General features: G+C 50.6%; 1 protein-coding gene across 1 annotated transcript; it reads left to right on the top strand.

Annotated features, from left to right (window-relative positions):
- The first annotated feature begins 3,272 nt into the window (after positions 1-3,272).
- On the top strand, positions 3,273-15,544 carry STC2 (stanniocalcin 2). The gene is made up of 4 exons (XM_039559775.1): positions 3,273-3,492; positions 5,629-5,771; positions 8,189-8,400; positions 11,890-15,544. The coding sequence occupies exons 1-4, from the start codon at positions 3,342-3,344 to the stop codon at positions 12,275-12,277; spliced, it is 894 nt and encodes a 297-aa protein (XP_039415709.1). The 5' UTR covers positions 3,273-3,341; the 3' UTR covers positions 12,278-15,544.
- Positions 15,545-15,744: the final 200 nt, after the last annotated feature.

Below are 15,744 nucleotides of genomic sequence, written 5' to 3'. Positions count from 1 at the left end.
GGGGCTGCAGAGCACAGCTTACTCTAACTCTGCTGTGAAATGTGTTTAGTCACAGATAGAAAACCCAGAATCCAGACCTTGGCACACCTTCCCCACAGCATCCTCTTCCTTTTTGAAGTCATCGGCCTCTCCGTCCTTCAGAACTGGGTGTGCTCGCTCTCTCCCCGTATGCTGTAGCCTCTTGCACAGCATTCCTTAGCCTTCATCTGCCTGCAACAGCCTTGAGGGACACAGCCCTCTTAATAGTCATGAGGGCAGCTCATCTCCCTAAAGACGCCAAACAATTAAATGCTTCCCATTTCAAGGCAGTTGCAAAATGCTCGTGCCACTGCTTGATCGTATGAAGCCTTAATCGAATTATGAAACACTCTTAAAAAGTGTATGTTAAGTGAAGGGAGCTCAGAGAGTATTTCTGAAAGTCAACAGGTGTTCAGAACTTCTGGAGGGAGTCATGATCCTCTCCTAAGCGTTACTGCTCAAATACGTCCTCAAACACCTCACAACCATCCTGCGGTCAGGCTCCTGTGGCCACGCAAGATGGAGCAAAGCTGCAGGCTCAGTGCCTTTGGGATCCAGGCATCCCAAGCATCCTGGAAACCAGCCCCTAAATCACTGGAATTGGTAAGTATTCTATAAAATTACCTGGCGCTCCGACTGGCAGTTGATCATGCTGCCAGGGAGCGAGTTACACCACGCTCCAAGAGACGCCAGATTTGCTGGAGCATGACTTGTGGATCACGCGCGCTCTCCCTCACAGCACTCACCTTTAAAGTGCAGCCACAGCTCCCTGCCTGCCTAAGGAAGGGCTGGAGATGGGACCAGGTCCTCTAATCCCAGGAGCACCCTGAGGAGTGACCTCGAGAAAGGAAAGCAGGGAAAAAATCCCGCAGCTCTGAGTGCCACCCGCCGCCCAGCTCTGCGTGCTGAGCAGGAGGAGATGGGAAATGCTCAACGTGCTGACAGCCGGCAGATTTCTTCCCCAAAGTGACACGAGGAGGGGCTATTTTAGGCACGGTTTTGGTAAGGAAAAGATGTTAAAATAACCTTGATTGGAGCGATTAATACAATATGGGCTGAAAGGGAGGAGCAGCCCACCAGGGCAGCCAGGGCTGCAGGGTTTGAAGGACACAGTCTAAGAAGTTATGAGACCTGACTACAGAAATCAACGAGAGGAAGGAACGTGGGGTCTGGAGGATGGAGAGTGCACAGAATTCAAAAGTCAAAAGGGCAAAACCCATCCAAAAATTTTAACTTTAAAAAGAGGCAGAAAGATTGATGAGGAATGGCTGCAGGAGGGCATCAGACCGAAAGCAGCAGGGAAAAGGCATTAGGAGAAAGCGTCATTTGTGAGGCACCAGGAAAAAAAATATTTTATATATAATACAAACTCGCTGTTTAGGAGCAGTGCACTGGCTGTCACCTCCTACAACAGAGAAAAACTGCCATCCCTTAAATTCTCCTGCCCGAGTTCAGCTCATTCAGCCCCTGCTCTTCGAACACTCGAACTAAGTTAGACCTAGCAAAGGTAATTAAATAGTAAAACTCTTCAGCAGTATAAATAGTAAGAGCACAAGGACAAAAGAAGGGCCAGGCACTCCGGGTGAGGTTAACCTTGAATGAAGAAGAAAAACCTATTCCTTTAATAGCCCTGCTGTCAGAAAGGGCAGAGCCCATCCCAGGGGCACGGGGGCTTTGCAGACATCTGCGCTGGCACAGCCAACTCCTTAGAGGAAAGCTGCAAGTTGCAGTTCCGAAGGCAGCAGCATGCTGATAAAAGGGAATTTCCACACGAGCTTGGCACCACCGTTAAGAATTTCAACCTTAAAAAGACGTTGCGATGTCAAACCCTCCGGAAGGATAAAAAAAAAAAAAAAAAAATCGAATAAAACTTCGCACGGCTCAGCCCCAGCACACAAACCCGCGGGCCTGAGACAAAACCAGGGAAGGCCGAGGCGAGCGGGGCTGGCTGGGGGCTGCGAGGGGGTGTCAGGACGTGCCTGCTGGTGCGTAGCCGTGGAGCCATGGTCCTGCGGCGCGGTGTCACGTCCCGCCGAGGAGACCCTTGCTCGGGGAGGTGTGAGTGGATTTCCTCAAGTGCATTTTGACAGCTGTGAGGAAGCGGGCGGCAGCAGCAGCTGGAGACATTCCTGGCTGCGCCCCCCCCGGCGGGACCCCCGCCCCCGGCACGGCACAGCGCGTCCCGGCACTGCCGGGGGCTCGGGGGCTGCAAGGGAGGGGGGCGCAGGACCGCATGGGGCCTGCGGGGTCTGATGAAACATCTGATGTGCATTACGGCAGGGCAAGGGGAGACACGCTCGCCCCTCCCCAGCCAGCGCGGCACTTCTCATCACCTGCTACGGATTTTCCTACGTCGTCCTGGGCTGTGTGTGTGTGTGTCCCCCCCACCCCGCTTCAGCTACCGGACAAAAGGCAGCAGCCAGAGCTGGCTGGGGGGGTTGCAAGGGTGATGCTCTTCCCACGGTGGCGGAGGTCTAGGGGGGTTCTCCCCCCGGGAAAGCAGCGCCCGTCCCTGTTCGCCCATCCGGCTCTGCACCCAGGGTATCACTCTCCCCCCCCTCAAGTGATGTATTTGGCCCAAATCCCCTCGCAGCAAATGGTACAAAATCCCAGGGTGGGGGAAAAAAAAAGAGGGAGTGGAGGGTTTCCAAGAAAGTCATTGCAATAGCTGCTTCGGAGACGGATTTTTTTTTTTTTTTTTTCTTTTAGATCAAGTCTTGCCATGAGGCGGCAGTGCCGCAGGACGGCCGGCACTGGCAGCCGGCTCCCGGCACGGGCACCCCGCTGCTCCCCGCACAAGGCCAGCAGCGGCTGGAGCACCCCGAAGTTGCCCGCGGAGGGGGTGGGGGGACCGCCCGCTCTCTGCCTCCTCCCTCCAAAGCGTGTCAAAATCCCGCTTTTTCACCTCTTTTTTTAACACAATTTTTTTTTCCCTATCTCTCCCCCCCCCCCCCCCCGCCCCGGCGGGTGCCCGCTGCCCCCGCACCCCCATCCCCCGGCGCGGCGCGGGTGGGGCGGGGGGCGGGCGGCTGCAACCTGCCGGCGGGGCAGGGCCGGCCCCCGGCGGGCGGGCGGAGCGGGGCGGCGGCTGCCATTGGCCGCGGCGCGGAGCGACACCTGCTCGGCTCCCTCATGCGAGTGACACCGGGGCTCGGCGGGGATATTTGAGGCTCCCTCCGGCACCGCCGCCGCCACTCCGCGCTCGCCGCCGCGCCGGGCACATGCGGTTCGCGGGGCCGCGGCGAGCAGCGCGCTGGGCCCGGGTGCGGCACCCCGCGGGGGAGGACGCGGCGGCGGCGGCGGCGGCGGGGGAAGGCGCGACCATGTGCGCGGAGCTCGGCGGAAAGCTGGTGGCCCTGGCCCTGCTGCTGGCCAGCGCCCGGGCGGCCGCGGGCACTGAGGCCACGCACCCGCCGGAGGGGCCGCAGGACAGGACCCCGCAGCAGAAGGGGCGCCTGTCCCTGCAGAACACAGGTACGGCGGGGGGGCACCGGGCTGGCCTCTGCGTGTACCCCCTCCCCTCGCTGCTGCTACTGCTTCTGCTGCTGTAGCCGCGTTGAGTTATGACAGGCGTTTTATTTCGGTGTCCGACTGTCAGGCGTAAATCATCGCAGGAAATCGGAGCTCGCTGCTAATTACCTTTAAAGCCCGGCTCTGCCAAGCACGTGTTGCCCGTGCACAGCCGCGGCCCCACGCCGGGCTCGCCGCGGCCCCGGGGTGGCCGGAGCCCCGCGGAGATGCTGCGAGCCCGGGGAGGAGAAAGTTTCTCGGCGCAGCGCTTGGAACCGGGTCGAGGGCCGGGGGCAGCCGGGAGGGCCGAGGGATGACCGGTGCTCTGCCCCCTCCGGAGGGAGCCGTGCAATGATGCAGCGGGCCGGGGGTTTCTCTCCTCCTCTCCCGCCCCCCGCGCTCCCTCCCCCGGGTATTATCTGCCTAGGAAGAGAGAGCTGGGGCGTGCACTTCGCTGGATCGCTTCCCAGCCGTGCAAAGAGAGAGCGCGGGATCCAGACGCTTCCCTTCCCCCCCCTCCTTCATCCCCCCCTCCTCCTTTTCTCCCTTTTCCCTTTTTTTCTTTTTTTTTTTTAACACTCTCCGTGCTGCGAGACGTGTTTAAACACACACGAGCAGGAATGCACGAATGCCCATTAGGGACTGCCACATGTGAATCACGGCACTGTGCAGTTCTCAGCACGCTGGAGCCAGGACATGTGATCCGGCAAAGGGTTTGCATCCGGATGCCAACACAAGCACCACAGCCGCGCTCCCGGCCCCGAAAGCGCCCGGCTCCGCGCTCCGCAGCGCTCCACAAAGGGCTCCAGTGCCCCTTTTCTCCCCCCCCCCGTGCGGGTGTGTTTGCGCAGCTTTCCGCCTGTGGCTCAGACAATCCCTGGATCCCACCCCGGGGCTCCCCTGTGCCACCCCCAGATGCGCTTTCAGGGCGGGTAGAAGGGGGAAAAAAAAGTGCGGCGGCAGTGATTTGGGTTTGAGCTGGTGGGGGGGTCGTGAGAACTCCAGCAGGCTCCGCATTTACATCCGCGGCTCCTCTCTGTGCCTTGCAGCGGGTGGAAATTAGACCGAAAGTTGCTGTAAAGACTTGCAAATGGACCGCATGGCAGAGGGGGAGGCTGGGGATGGCTGAAACACGCTGCGGTTCGAGGGGGATTAGGCTGGCTCCCAAGGGCGAACTTTAATTAAAGGTACCACAGGGCACAGAGTACAGGAATTCTTAGCATCCTCAGTTCTGGTCTAAAAGCTGCCCCTGTTTAACTTTATCCCCAGGCTTTTTCAGCAACCACCTTCCCTCTGGCAGTACTACTACATCCATTTTTTTTTAAAGGACCAGATGCTGTCATGTTAAGAATTAGATTTTTGGGTTGGTGGGGTTGTTTTTTCGGTTTTTTTGGGTTGGTTTTTTTTTTGAAAGTGAGTATTAGACAGCATTTTTTGCAGTATTACATAACACCTGAAAGAGCAGAATAAACACATGTGCAACAGCTAGCTCCAGTACATCTCTTTTATGTACTACATATGTAAATATAAATCTATTGATTTGTGCATAGCTGAGCACACAGTTGCATTTTTGTCCAACACTTGGTGCAAAGGACTTTATGTATCAGTGGGAGTTTTACCATTAACTTGACAGACATCCTGACAGGCAAAACCCGGTGGTCTGTAAAAAACATTGTGCTGAATGGCCAGAAACTTGCTCAAAGTACCAAAAATGAAAAATTTCGGCTGGCTGGGTCCTGGGCTTCTCGTTTTAGCACTTGAATTTTCTGGGGGGGCTTTGCACAAGCCAGAGAGCAAAACTCATGCCTGTCCTTTGCTCCTGAGGAATTCAAGAGCATGAGACAGTTCTCAAGTGAAATAGCTTGACGTAAGCATAGTGGATTTGGCATTTACTTCTTGGATATCACTTTCATAACGTAATACACCCAAGTTTTGGCCTAATTCCTGCAAAAAACGGGCACGCTGCGGGTACAATTAACCATTGTGACGCATTTTTCTCTCAAACTGATGCTGGTAGCAAAACAACTCTCTCCCCCCTACCCACCACCAGTTTTTCCATGAAGAGTTCTTCAAATTAACTCTAACCAATGCTCGTTTTAGCTGAAATCCAGCACTGCCTGGTAAATGCTGGCGATGTGGGATGCGGAGTGTTTGAATGCTTTGAGAACAATTCTTGCGAGATCCGAGGCTTACACGAGATCTGCATGACGTTCCTGCACAACGCTGGAAAATTCGATGCCCAGGTAACACGGGGAAATGTCCTACCTCTCTGCTTGCTTCTGACACACACATGGCATGTACTGCAGTTCCTTAACACCTCTTTGCACAAAAAATTCCCAGAGCGAGTCTACTTTAGCTGTGATTTACTAATTCACTAGGAGGAATTTTTCTGTTGGAAGGTCCAGAATCAGGACCTCAGGACAGTAATAAAGCAGCGGTGTGCAACCTGTCCCAGGAGACAGGCTGCAGCTCCCTGGATCCCTTCCACCTACTGTACCCAGGATAACTCCAGCAGAGCACTTCATGGAGCCAAACACGGTTTTAAGAAACACTGGGTGGCTGAAGCCTCTACACCATGTTTGTTCAAAGCCGGCTCTGAGATGCAGCTTGAATTATCTCAGGATTTCCCAACAGGCAGTTTACTAAAGTTGGCCCTCAAGACTTCCACTCAACCAGCCCACACAACCCCCTAAAGCTGCTGTACTCAAACAAGCCTCGGTTCGAGCACTGATGTTAGAATACGTTACTTCCATGGTATGTGCTATTAAGTTTGTCTCCTTCATTTTCTCCCCAGACCATTTATGCATCATTGAGACATCCTGTTATTATGTCTTGTAAACCTCCTCTCCCATTTCAGTGTGGAGGGAAGGGAACATTCTGACGGGCCAGCGGCATTTGGCTTGACCAGGCAGTTTACAGAATAACTTGACTAAAAGCACCAGCTACATGGCACTGCCAAAAGCGTGGCGCAAAGTAGAGCTGCCCTCAGGATCCAGCCTGTCCCATGAGGGGTGGTGGGACTGCCCAGTAGGGAGCACTTTTGAAGGGCTGGAGCTTTAGGTTCAAATGCTCAAGGATGTAGGAAGGGCCTGGTTACTCATTAAAATGGGACTCGCTGCTTTTATGGGTATCTGAAAACCTTCGACTTCATTTCCAAGTGGCTTCCAGAAAACACTCGTTTATTTTTGCGCAATATTTCTGCCTGTGAAGAGAGTTGACCAAAGAAGTAGAGAAGGAAAGTTGGGAAGGCAGGGAATGGTGCTTGTGGAGGCTGAGAGTAGCCATGGGTGCCAGATCCCCAGATACAGCTCATCAAATCCAGCCTGTTTCACGTCCAGGCAAAGATTGAAACCCCTGGAGCTTTGTTTAACATGAAGGTGACTTCAGCCTCTGCTGTGACATGGCTTTTCACAGCTCCTCTCTGTATCATCTCCAGTGATTTCAAGCTGCATTAAATGACAAGACTAACATTGGCCATTTTCTCTTCTCTGCTCTGAAACCTGAGAATTTGTCAGTTTGGGTTTATATAAGAATTCTCTTTTTCATCCCTGTTTGCCTACTGTGCTGTGTTTTGTTTGTTCCTGAAGGGAAGGGCAAGAGAGTGCCTTTAGTTTGGGAAATAGGGATGACGACTGAAGCAGCTCTTTGATCAGCACGAAACATTTCTGGCTTGAAACAATTTGGGGACAACATCTGCTTGCAGGTCTGGGTGAATCTCATTTAGTGTCAGTGGAGCTGGGCCTGTGCACCCTTGGGATAAAGGGGAGCAAGGATTTGGTCTTTGTGGAGCACCTGTGTAGAAGAATCTGAGGCTGATGAAAAGGTGGAGGCAGTGCAGGGAGCTTCCATGGGCCTATTGCTCAGCAAAGTAAAGGGAGTCTGAGCAGAGCTGCAGCTCCAGAATCCGATAAAAGAGGAAAGGAAGGGATGGGTTTGATGCCCACCAAGCAACTGAGTGAAGGAATCCCAAATAGTGGTTAAAGAGATGCTGCTAAAACAGCTTTCCTCTACCTTATTTTTTAGCTTCTTGATTTGATTTTCCTAATCTCACTTAGAATTTCTTGCAACAGGCATGAAGACGCTGTAAGATTATGATTATTATTATTAATGCTGATTTGAGTCCCTCTCTGAGGAAGAAAATACTGATAGATGGGGAATAGGGCAGGTGCATATAGATCGTGTCTCTGAGTTTGTAAACTACTTTTAAAGTGAAAAAAATAAACCCTACAGTTACTGAATGGGTACCTGCTTGTGGTCCTGAGGAGCTCAGCCATGGCAGGATGCCCTTCCTTTGTGTGAACCTGTTGTTCTGCCACCCTGGAAGCAAATTAACCCAGTAACTCCAGCACTGAATTACTTCAAGGTGCTCACTTTTGCTCTTTCCCTCGTTGGGCGTTCAGCTGTTGGGGCAGAGGAAACCTCAAAGTACCAGTGAGGAAGCTCTGGGTGTTTCAGGTCTACTGGGATAGCAAAGCTGGGTAACTTGGCATGGTCTTTAAGGGCAGAGAAACAGAGAAGAAGGGGAAAGCCATTAAGTGATACCCTTAGCACTGTAATAACCCTTGACATTGTCCTGCAGAGAAGCAGCTGGCTGGGCATAAATCAGCTGCTGTGCTTAATGGACAAAAATACAGACCTACTCCATTTCTTTCCTTCTCAGGGAAAATCCTTCATTAAAGACGCTCTGAAGTGTAAGGCTCATGCCTTGAGGCATAAATTCAGCTGCATCAGCCGTAAGTGCCCTGCCATTAAAGAGATGGTGTTCCAGTTACAGCGGGAGTGCTACCTGAAGCATGACCTCTGCTCTGCTGCCAAGGAGAACGTCCAGGTCATTGTGGAGATGATTCACTTCAAAGACCTGCTGCAGCATGAGTAAGTGCCTCCGTGCTGGTGCAGTCAGAGCGTGGGAGCTCCTTCCAGGAGTGCCAGTGGGCTGTGCATCTGCCCAAGAGCTGTTTCACCTCCTTCTGGCCTTAAGCACCTCTTGTTTTCTCATGTACAACACCAAGGTAAAGCTTTCTTTGCAGGGCCCCTTGAAGTTTGTGTACAAAGGGTGAGATGTACAAAGGGTGAGATGTGTGGAAGGAGGTGAAATGGGTTGAAGTTGGATCTGCCAGTCCCCTTGGTGCTCTGGCAAATACTCCCTCAGTGTCTGCCACTTCACAGGCGTCTCTCAATGTTTTTTTTGCTTTCTGAGCTCAAAGGCATCATTTTGGCCCCAGTATCCTGTTAGAGGTGACAGCTAAAGAAGGGGAAAGAAGGTTTATGCAAAGTTGTCAGCAAGATGATAATTTCTTCTTTAAATACATACTTTGAAATGTCTTGTAGTTAATTGTCCCTGAAAGAGCTGCAGTCCCCCAGGTAATCTCCCATTCATCTTACTCTTTATTAATCTCAGATGCTTTTTAATAAAACATGGGGTTGTACAAAATGAAGGCACAAGTCAGATTTTTGAGGACTTCATTCCCCTGACTGGGAGCACAGCTGTCCTCCAAGGAATGGCAGGCACAAATCCTACTTGGAATTGATCAAAGCTGCTACATGACAGCAACAAACCAAGCACAAGCTGTTTGTACTGACTCTTTGTGCACAGATGCAAAAATCAGAGCCTGTTTTTCTTGCAGGTGAACGTCTCACTCCTGAAACAAGAAGGCTGAGCCAAAGCCTGGCATCAGGCTTAACCTTAGAGCATCTTCCTACCACACCTCTGTGCCTTGATATTAGCACAGAAACTCCAAATCCCAGCAGTCATGACAGACAAATTTTTTTACAGAATCACTTCTTTGGGAATTTTAGCCTTGCATTTATTTTCCTCACTATCCAAAGGAGCTGTGCTCTGATTCCCTTAGTGCTGAAAACCAACCCCCCCCCCCCCCCCAATACTTCAGCTGCAGTCACAGAGAGATGCTTCAGTGCCAGTTTAGTCACATAAATCCTGTGCTGTGGTTTGTTCAAGCTGGACATGGTGGCCTGAAAGCAAGGCCCTTTCCCTGGACATTCCTGAGGCTGGGATCAAAGGCATGGCTGGGGGCAGAGCTGCTGTGCCCAGGGCCATGGGCAGCATCCTGCTGGCTGGGGGAGAAGGGCAGCAAGGCTCCATCCTGCCCAGCAGCACCTCTCTGGGCACTGCCTGGGCTGTGTCAGCAGCTATAAATTGGGTACTTGGCACCAATTAACCCCCCCCCATCATTGGGGATGAAAAGAACTGTGTGAGCCAAAAACCTGTCCAAAGAGGAATGAGTTATCCCTTATTTTATGAACGGGCTCAAGCAGGAATGCTCAGAAGCAGCTGCTTATTTCTGGGGAACTGAACTGGGGGTTGTTGGTTGAGAAGAGAGGGTCATTCAGCTGAACACCTATAATTTGCATGATCTCATTTAGCGCTTCCTACGCTCCAGCATCTCCCAGAGTGGGAGCTCGGCTCTCCTATGCGGGACTCCCCAAATAGAACCAGCCAGCCTCCTCCCCTCCCCTAAATTTAGAGGCCATCTCTGAAGCTCTTGAACTAAGGAACTTGTTCGAGATCAATAGGCAAGTGTGGCAGAGCTGGAAATAAAATCACGTCTGCTGACTTGCAGCCTTGTGCTCAGTTCAGGTACTCTGGTCAGGCCGGCTGAAATGCAGAAAGTAAAACAGGCAAGGAGAAATGGGCCGGTATTAATGCACAGGGCTCTGGCAGGCTCTGAATACCTGAAATATTTGGCAGCTGAGCCACTTTTTAGTCATACCAGCAACCTTTTTTCTTACAAAGATTTCTGCAAAGGTTTTGCCCAATTTTAAGAACTCATTTCTTTGGGGGGGGGTTTTATACCCTTTTTCTGGACCACTTTGTATGCAACGTGCTCAGCTCTCTCTTATCTCCTACTTTACATTTAGAACAAAAACCTAAGAGCAGAGAAGCAAGTGGCAGCTCTCAGGCTTGTTCTCTGTTTTGTTCTGACTGTTCTCTCCCGATGAGTGTTCGGAACACGGTCAGGCGGCGAAGCCTCCTCCTGAGTCAGCTGTGGGGGTCAGGCTGATTTGCTATGGTGGAAGTGGTGACAGGCCTTGGCAGATTGGTCCCTGCTGCATTCCAAGTAACTTTTTTGTTGGGTTTTTTTTTTTTTTTTTTGAGCAGCAGGAACAATCCAACTATGGATTGTTGATACTTTGAGATAGGGGAATAGGTGGCTCTCCAAGATTAGCGATTCAAAATGAGTTTAAGGAGTTGGGTAAAGTCAGGCACTGTTCATAATCTGTTGCTTTTCCTTGTTTCTTCTGACTTAAGTTAATAAGAGATTTAAGCTTGTCCACAGCCACCAGAGCTGGTGGATGGGGTGCCCAGGAGGTCCATCCCCACCACCCACCCCACACAGCCATGACTGCTGACCCCCCGGGCACTTTTCCACTTGTGCTGTGGATGGTTCCTGCTGTGGAAGATTTTTAAGCACGTCCTTCTGGGCCTGCAAGCAGCTGAGCAGTTGTGTCAATAGACAACATCAATATTGACCCACAAAACTTGTGACCACAACTATTTTAAAATTGCTGCACTCGGTGACCTGTGCCTGAGAAGCCCAAGTGCCGTGCTCGAGCTGCTGGTGCCTTGGGGACACTCAGGGGTGGGTGGGAAGCACAGAGGGGATTGAGCCAGGGCATGTTTCGAGGCCTTGTTTGACTGGGAAAAGATGCTGAAAGCTCTGTAAGGAAATGAAGAAATAAAACTTGGTGTGGGAAGAAAAAGTGCCACCGAAGTGGATTCCATGTGTCTGAGCTCTGTTCAGGCAGATCCTGAGTCCAGATAGGATCTTGCCTGTGATGGAGATCAACACCCAGTGCTCCAGAAATGATGAGGAAAGCCAGAGAATCTCTAGCTGAGTATTTATTGCTTTTGTAGAGGTGAGAAAATGCCTCCCTCTTGCAGACTGGTGGCTGGTGAAGGCTCTGTACCTACCATTCACCCAGAGCCTGTTTGGTGAAGCTGATGGCTCTGGACAGAAGCAAGTGTCCTGAGTATTAAAGATGGAAGGGTATGGAAAGAGTTGGAGCCAGAAATTGTGAGATGGCTCTTTCACTTGCCAAGCAAGACCTCATCTGTTCCTCTGGTGAACATACCAGTTGTCCCAGACTATCGCCAGGGGGAGAGCAAGCACGATGAATCCAGAGAGGCTTTGACAGGATGCCACTGTGCATTTCCTGCAGCGAAATGGCTGATCAGAAGATGGGATTTTACATAACTGACGTGGTGCAGAATTGCTGCTGAGGCAGGGGGTGCCAGGGGCTCACACCACTGGATTTGCTGTGCCCAGGGAGGCTGAGGCAGATTCTTCACTGATTCCCTTGGATGGTTTTTGACTCTCCTCTCACTGTTCCCTTTACCTCCAGGCCTTACGTTGACCTAGTGAACATCCTGCTCACCTGTGGCGAGGAGGTGAAAAAGGCAATAACGAGGAGCGTCCAGGCCCAGTGTGAACAGAACTGGGGAAGTCTCTGCTCCATCCTGAGCTTCTGCACCTCGGCTGTGCACGGAGACGCCGTCCTGGGAGCCGAGAAGAAGGCGGGGGAAGGCAGCAGGGCCGGTGCTGGCCGTGGGGACATGGTGGCCCACGCCGAGCCCGAGCACAGGGAGAGCTCACGAGCAGCCAAGGGAGAGAGAGGTACCAAGGGCCACTCCAACGCCCGGGTCAAAGCTGGGGGCCACAGTCCCAAAGGGGCCCACGGGATCCTGGACCGGGCAGACGAACTGTCCGACTTCTCTGACATCCGGAGGTGAAAAAAGGCACCAGCTCCCCCTTCCCCTCCGCCCTCCCCCGGAAACCTCCTCCCTTGAGTTCCATCCTCCCGTCTATGGACATTCCAAAGCATTTCCCATTCAGAGGTCAAGCACAGGGCATTGCAAGATATCTATGGACCTCGGCATCAGTGTGTATATAGTAGCAAAGGGAGAGCAGTGGCAATGGGTTATCGATCCAGCAAACTCGACACTCGGGTGGCAAAATGTCTCCAGCTAAATTCTTTCCCCCTTTTTTATGAAACGGACATCATCTGAAATTTAGGATCTTGTTTGGGGGTTGTTGGGTTGGGTTTGGGGTTTGGTTTTGGGGTTTGTTTTGTTTTGTTTTTTTCCCTTGGTCTCCTTGGCAGGGGAGAAGGTTCCAAGCGGGCTCTGCCAGACTGCATGTGGCTGCTTGTGGCTTAGCACCTCCAAAGGTTTAGGGCACAGCCTTACAGCAGATGGCTGAATTCCAGGGGGATTTGGTTTCTGCCTGTGGCTGGGAACGCTAGAGCTCAGGGCTCTCTATGTGAAGCTCTCTAATGAAGTAGCTGCCCCGTCTCTGGCACAGGAACCGTGTGGTCTGGAGCTCCACCACTTTCTCTGAAGTAACTTCTGAGCCATTGTTCCCACCTGGGTGACGCTGCCTGGTTTTAAGTGCCCCCTGTTAGTTTTTTAACCACTGCATCACTTGACACTTGCTGATCACAGAACCATATCCAGTCACTTCCCAGGCAGGTAATCAGCTTCCAGACAAGGCAACGTGACTGTTAAGATTTGCACAGGGTGAAGGACCCCCAGAAGTATTCTCGTGGACCTCTGAAAACCCTGTGCATATTCTCTGCTTCCATCTGCCCCCTCAGCGATACAGGTCTTCCACCCTTACAGCCCAAGCCTAAAGGGGCAGGTGTGGGCTCAGACAGCAAAGGACCCTATATATCCCCCTATATTTAGTTATTAGGGCTGCACTGAAGGCCCATCAGAAGCCTGTCTCTCCTTAGCAGGTGTGGTGTGGTTTGCTGGGATGTGGAGCCCCACTCTAACCTGCCTATAGCTTGGTTTATCCAAATGCCAAAGACAAGGAGAGGGGATTGACTTGGGTTTTTTAATTCTTGTGCAGGTGACGACGACCAATCTCCACAGAGCGAGTTAGTAAAGGTGAAGAGTGTCAAGAGCTTATTGTCTTTAAGCAGTTTCAAGTGTGAATGAGGTTGTTTGGCCATATCTCTCCTACCCCCTATGCAATTGTAATTCTCAGGTTGCAGCTCTGCAATCCTTTATTCCCAGATATTGTACTGGAAGTGGAGGCTACAGCACCCACAGGGACAGGAGGGTGAGCTCTCAGCTTCCTCTAGAGAAAAAAGGGAGTTTTTCTTAGAAAGTGGAAATCACACCAGGGATTAGAGCCTTCTCATTTAGAAAGTTTGGGAGGAAAGCTGTGGGGGCAGGAAGGAGGTTCAGCAGAGACAGAACGTACCCAGTGAACTAACGTACGTCTTGCTGCATGGTGGGAAGGAGCTGCATAAACAGGAGAGGGTGTTGGAATTTGGCTACAATTTCCAACTCGGATTTCAGTTCCTGCTAAGTGAGCACGGCTCCTAATAGCTCCAGTCAGGGTTTAATGCAGGGATCCACCCGCAGAACTTGGAGGCACTGCTTTAAATAGCAGCCACGTAGGAGGCAAGAGGGGACAGTTGAGTTGCAAAGGTGTCTCCGTGATCACCAGGTCTTTGCTTAAAAGACATGGCCTTGATCCCACCTGATTTTAGCTAAGTTCTGTCATGACATTTTCGTTTGGTTTCAGTGGGAAGAGCTGGGACCAGGCCAGGTGCTGTAGCAGCAAAGACCATGGAGATGGTGCAGTGAGTGTGGCATCTGCCCCATGGGGCTGGTGACAGCTCTGCCAGCCCTGGGGCACCCAGGCTGTCCCACAGCAGCTTGGTTTGGGTCTGACTCTCTTGGCCACCTCCTCTGCTCCAAAAACCTGCTGGTGGTACCCTAAGAAGGCTTCTGGTGTGTGCCTCCGTGGGTTCCCTGCAAGTGTCCTCTCCCCCTTGGTGGCACAGAACCACCACGAAGAACAAGCTCAAACCAAAAAGACAATCCAAACATTTTAGCACAAAAACAAACAATAAAAAATTAAAAAAAAAAAAAAAAAAGCAAACACAAACCAGAAACAACAACTTGCTACCAATGTTCTTGCATTGAACTAAAATAAGATCCCTCTGTCATTAGAGGTCTTGATTCATCAATGGGAACCAAACAGAGATCTACATCTTTGAATGTCTCAGTCAACATATCACCTCAGCATGCATACAGTTTTATTTGTATTCTTTGGTTCTGTGGGGAAAATTGTGTATTCCCCTTGTTTAGTCAATGAAAATTGGGGAGGGGGGGTGGACAAGCTGTGGGTGGGTGGGATTTTTTGTATAAGGCATCATTTTTTTTTTTCCTCTGTGTGTGAAGATTTTATGTGTTCATCTACTGATTCCACATATGCTATTATTGTAAATATTTTACATTTCTATTTATTATAGTGTCCCCGTTTAAAAAAAGAACACTGCTGGCTATGATAATTTAAACGTATGTCATGACCTGTGTTGTATATATTCATGCCACTAGTATGGGTTTTTTTATGTTTAAAGCTGCGTAAATATAGTTTTATACAGTTCCATAATGTTATTGACAGCATAAATCATTTATTTATTGTTAAACCTTTCTTTCATATCTAACAGATAAGGGTGCGTTTTACCTGAGATTATTTTATTGTGACATCTACATAGCCTTAATTCTTTATAAAACAAAAAAGGAGAGAAAAAAAAAAAGTCCATTTAGATACTGTATGATGCTTTAATTAACATTCCTTATGAACTTGCTGTTCATGAAGGAGGTTTAGCTTAAAAGCCAAGGTATGAATGTTTCCTTTATGCTTTGCATCTGGAATGAGCCTTGTTCTGGAGTGAAAATACTGCGAGAGAAGCAAAACGCCTACAGGAAAAAAGATAGCAGTAAACCCTGGAAAATGCTGTCCTAACTTACAGTGCTGAACTAAAAGGAGGAAAAAAAAATAAAAGGAAGAAATAAATAAAAGACAAACTGTCCTTAATTCCGAATCTCTGGGAGAAAAACATACTGGTTTTATCTCGTGTAGAGTTTGCAGCCAAATAAGCTTGTAAATAAAGAAAATGCATATGGCTTTAGACAAAGCTCTGTACCTTTCACACACTATTATTTTCCTTAAACACTAATAAATGTTTTGAATAAGTCTGTGGCTGGGTTTTGTTTAGCTGGAATTTCAGCTGCTGGGAGATAAGGGGGTAGGAAAAGCCCTCTGAAGCTGAGCCAGCAGCTGCAGCCAAGGGGGGCAGAGGTGATTTGTCTGCTCGTCCCCCACAGCCGGGCAGGGACAGGACATGGGGACAGAGCCAACCCTTCCTCTAGAGCAGGGCACAGACCTCAGCCCTGGA

The sequence above is a fragment of the Corvus cornix genome, chromosome 13, assembly GCF_000738735.6.
Source record: "Corvus cornix cornix isolate S_Up_H32 chromosome 13, ASM73873v5, whole genome shotgun sequence".
NCBI classification, from domain to species: domain Eukaryota; kingdom Metazoa; phylum Chordata; class Aves; order Passeriformes; family Corvidae; genus Corvus; species Corvus cornix.
Note: the sequence above shows the minus strand (reverse complement) of the source record. Positions and strands in the feature narration are given on the sequence as shown.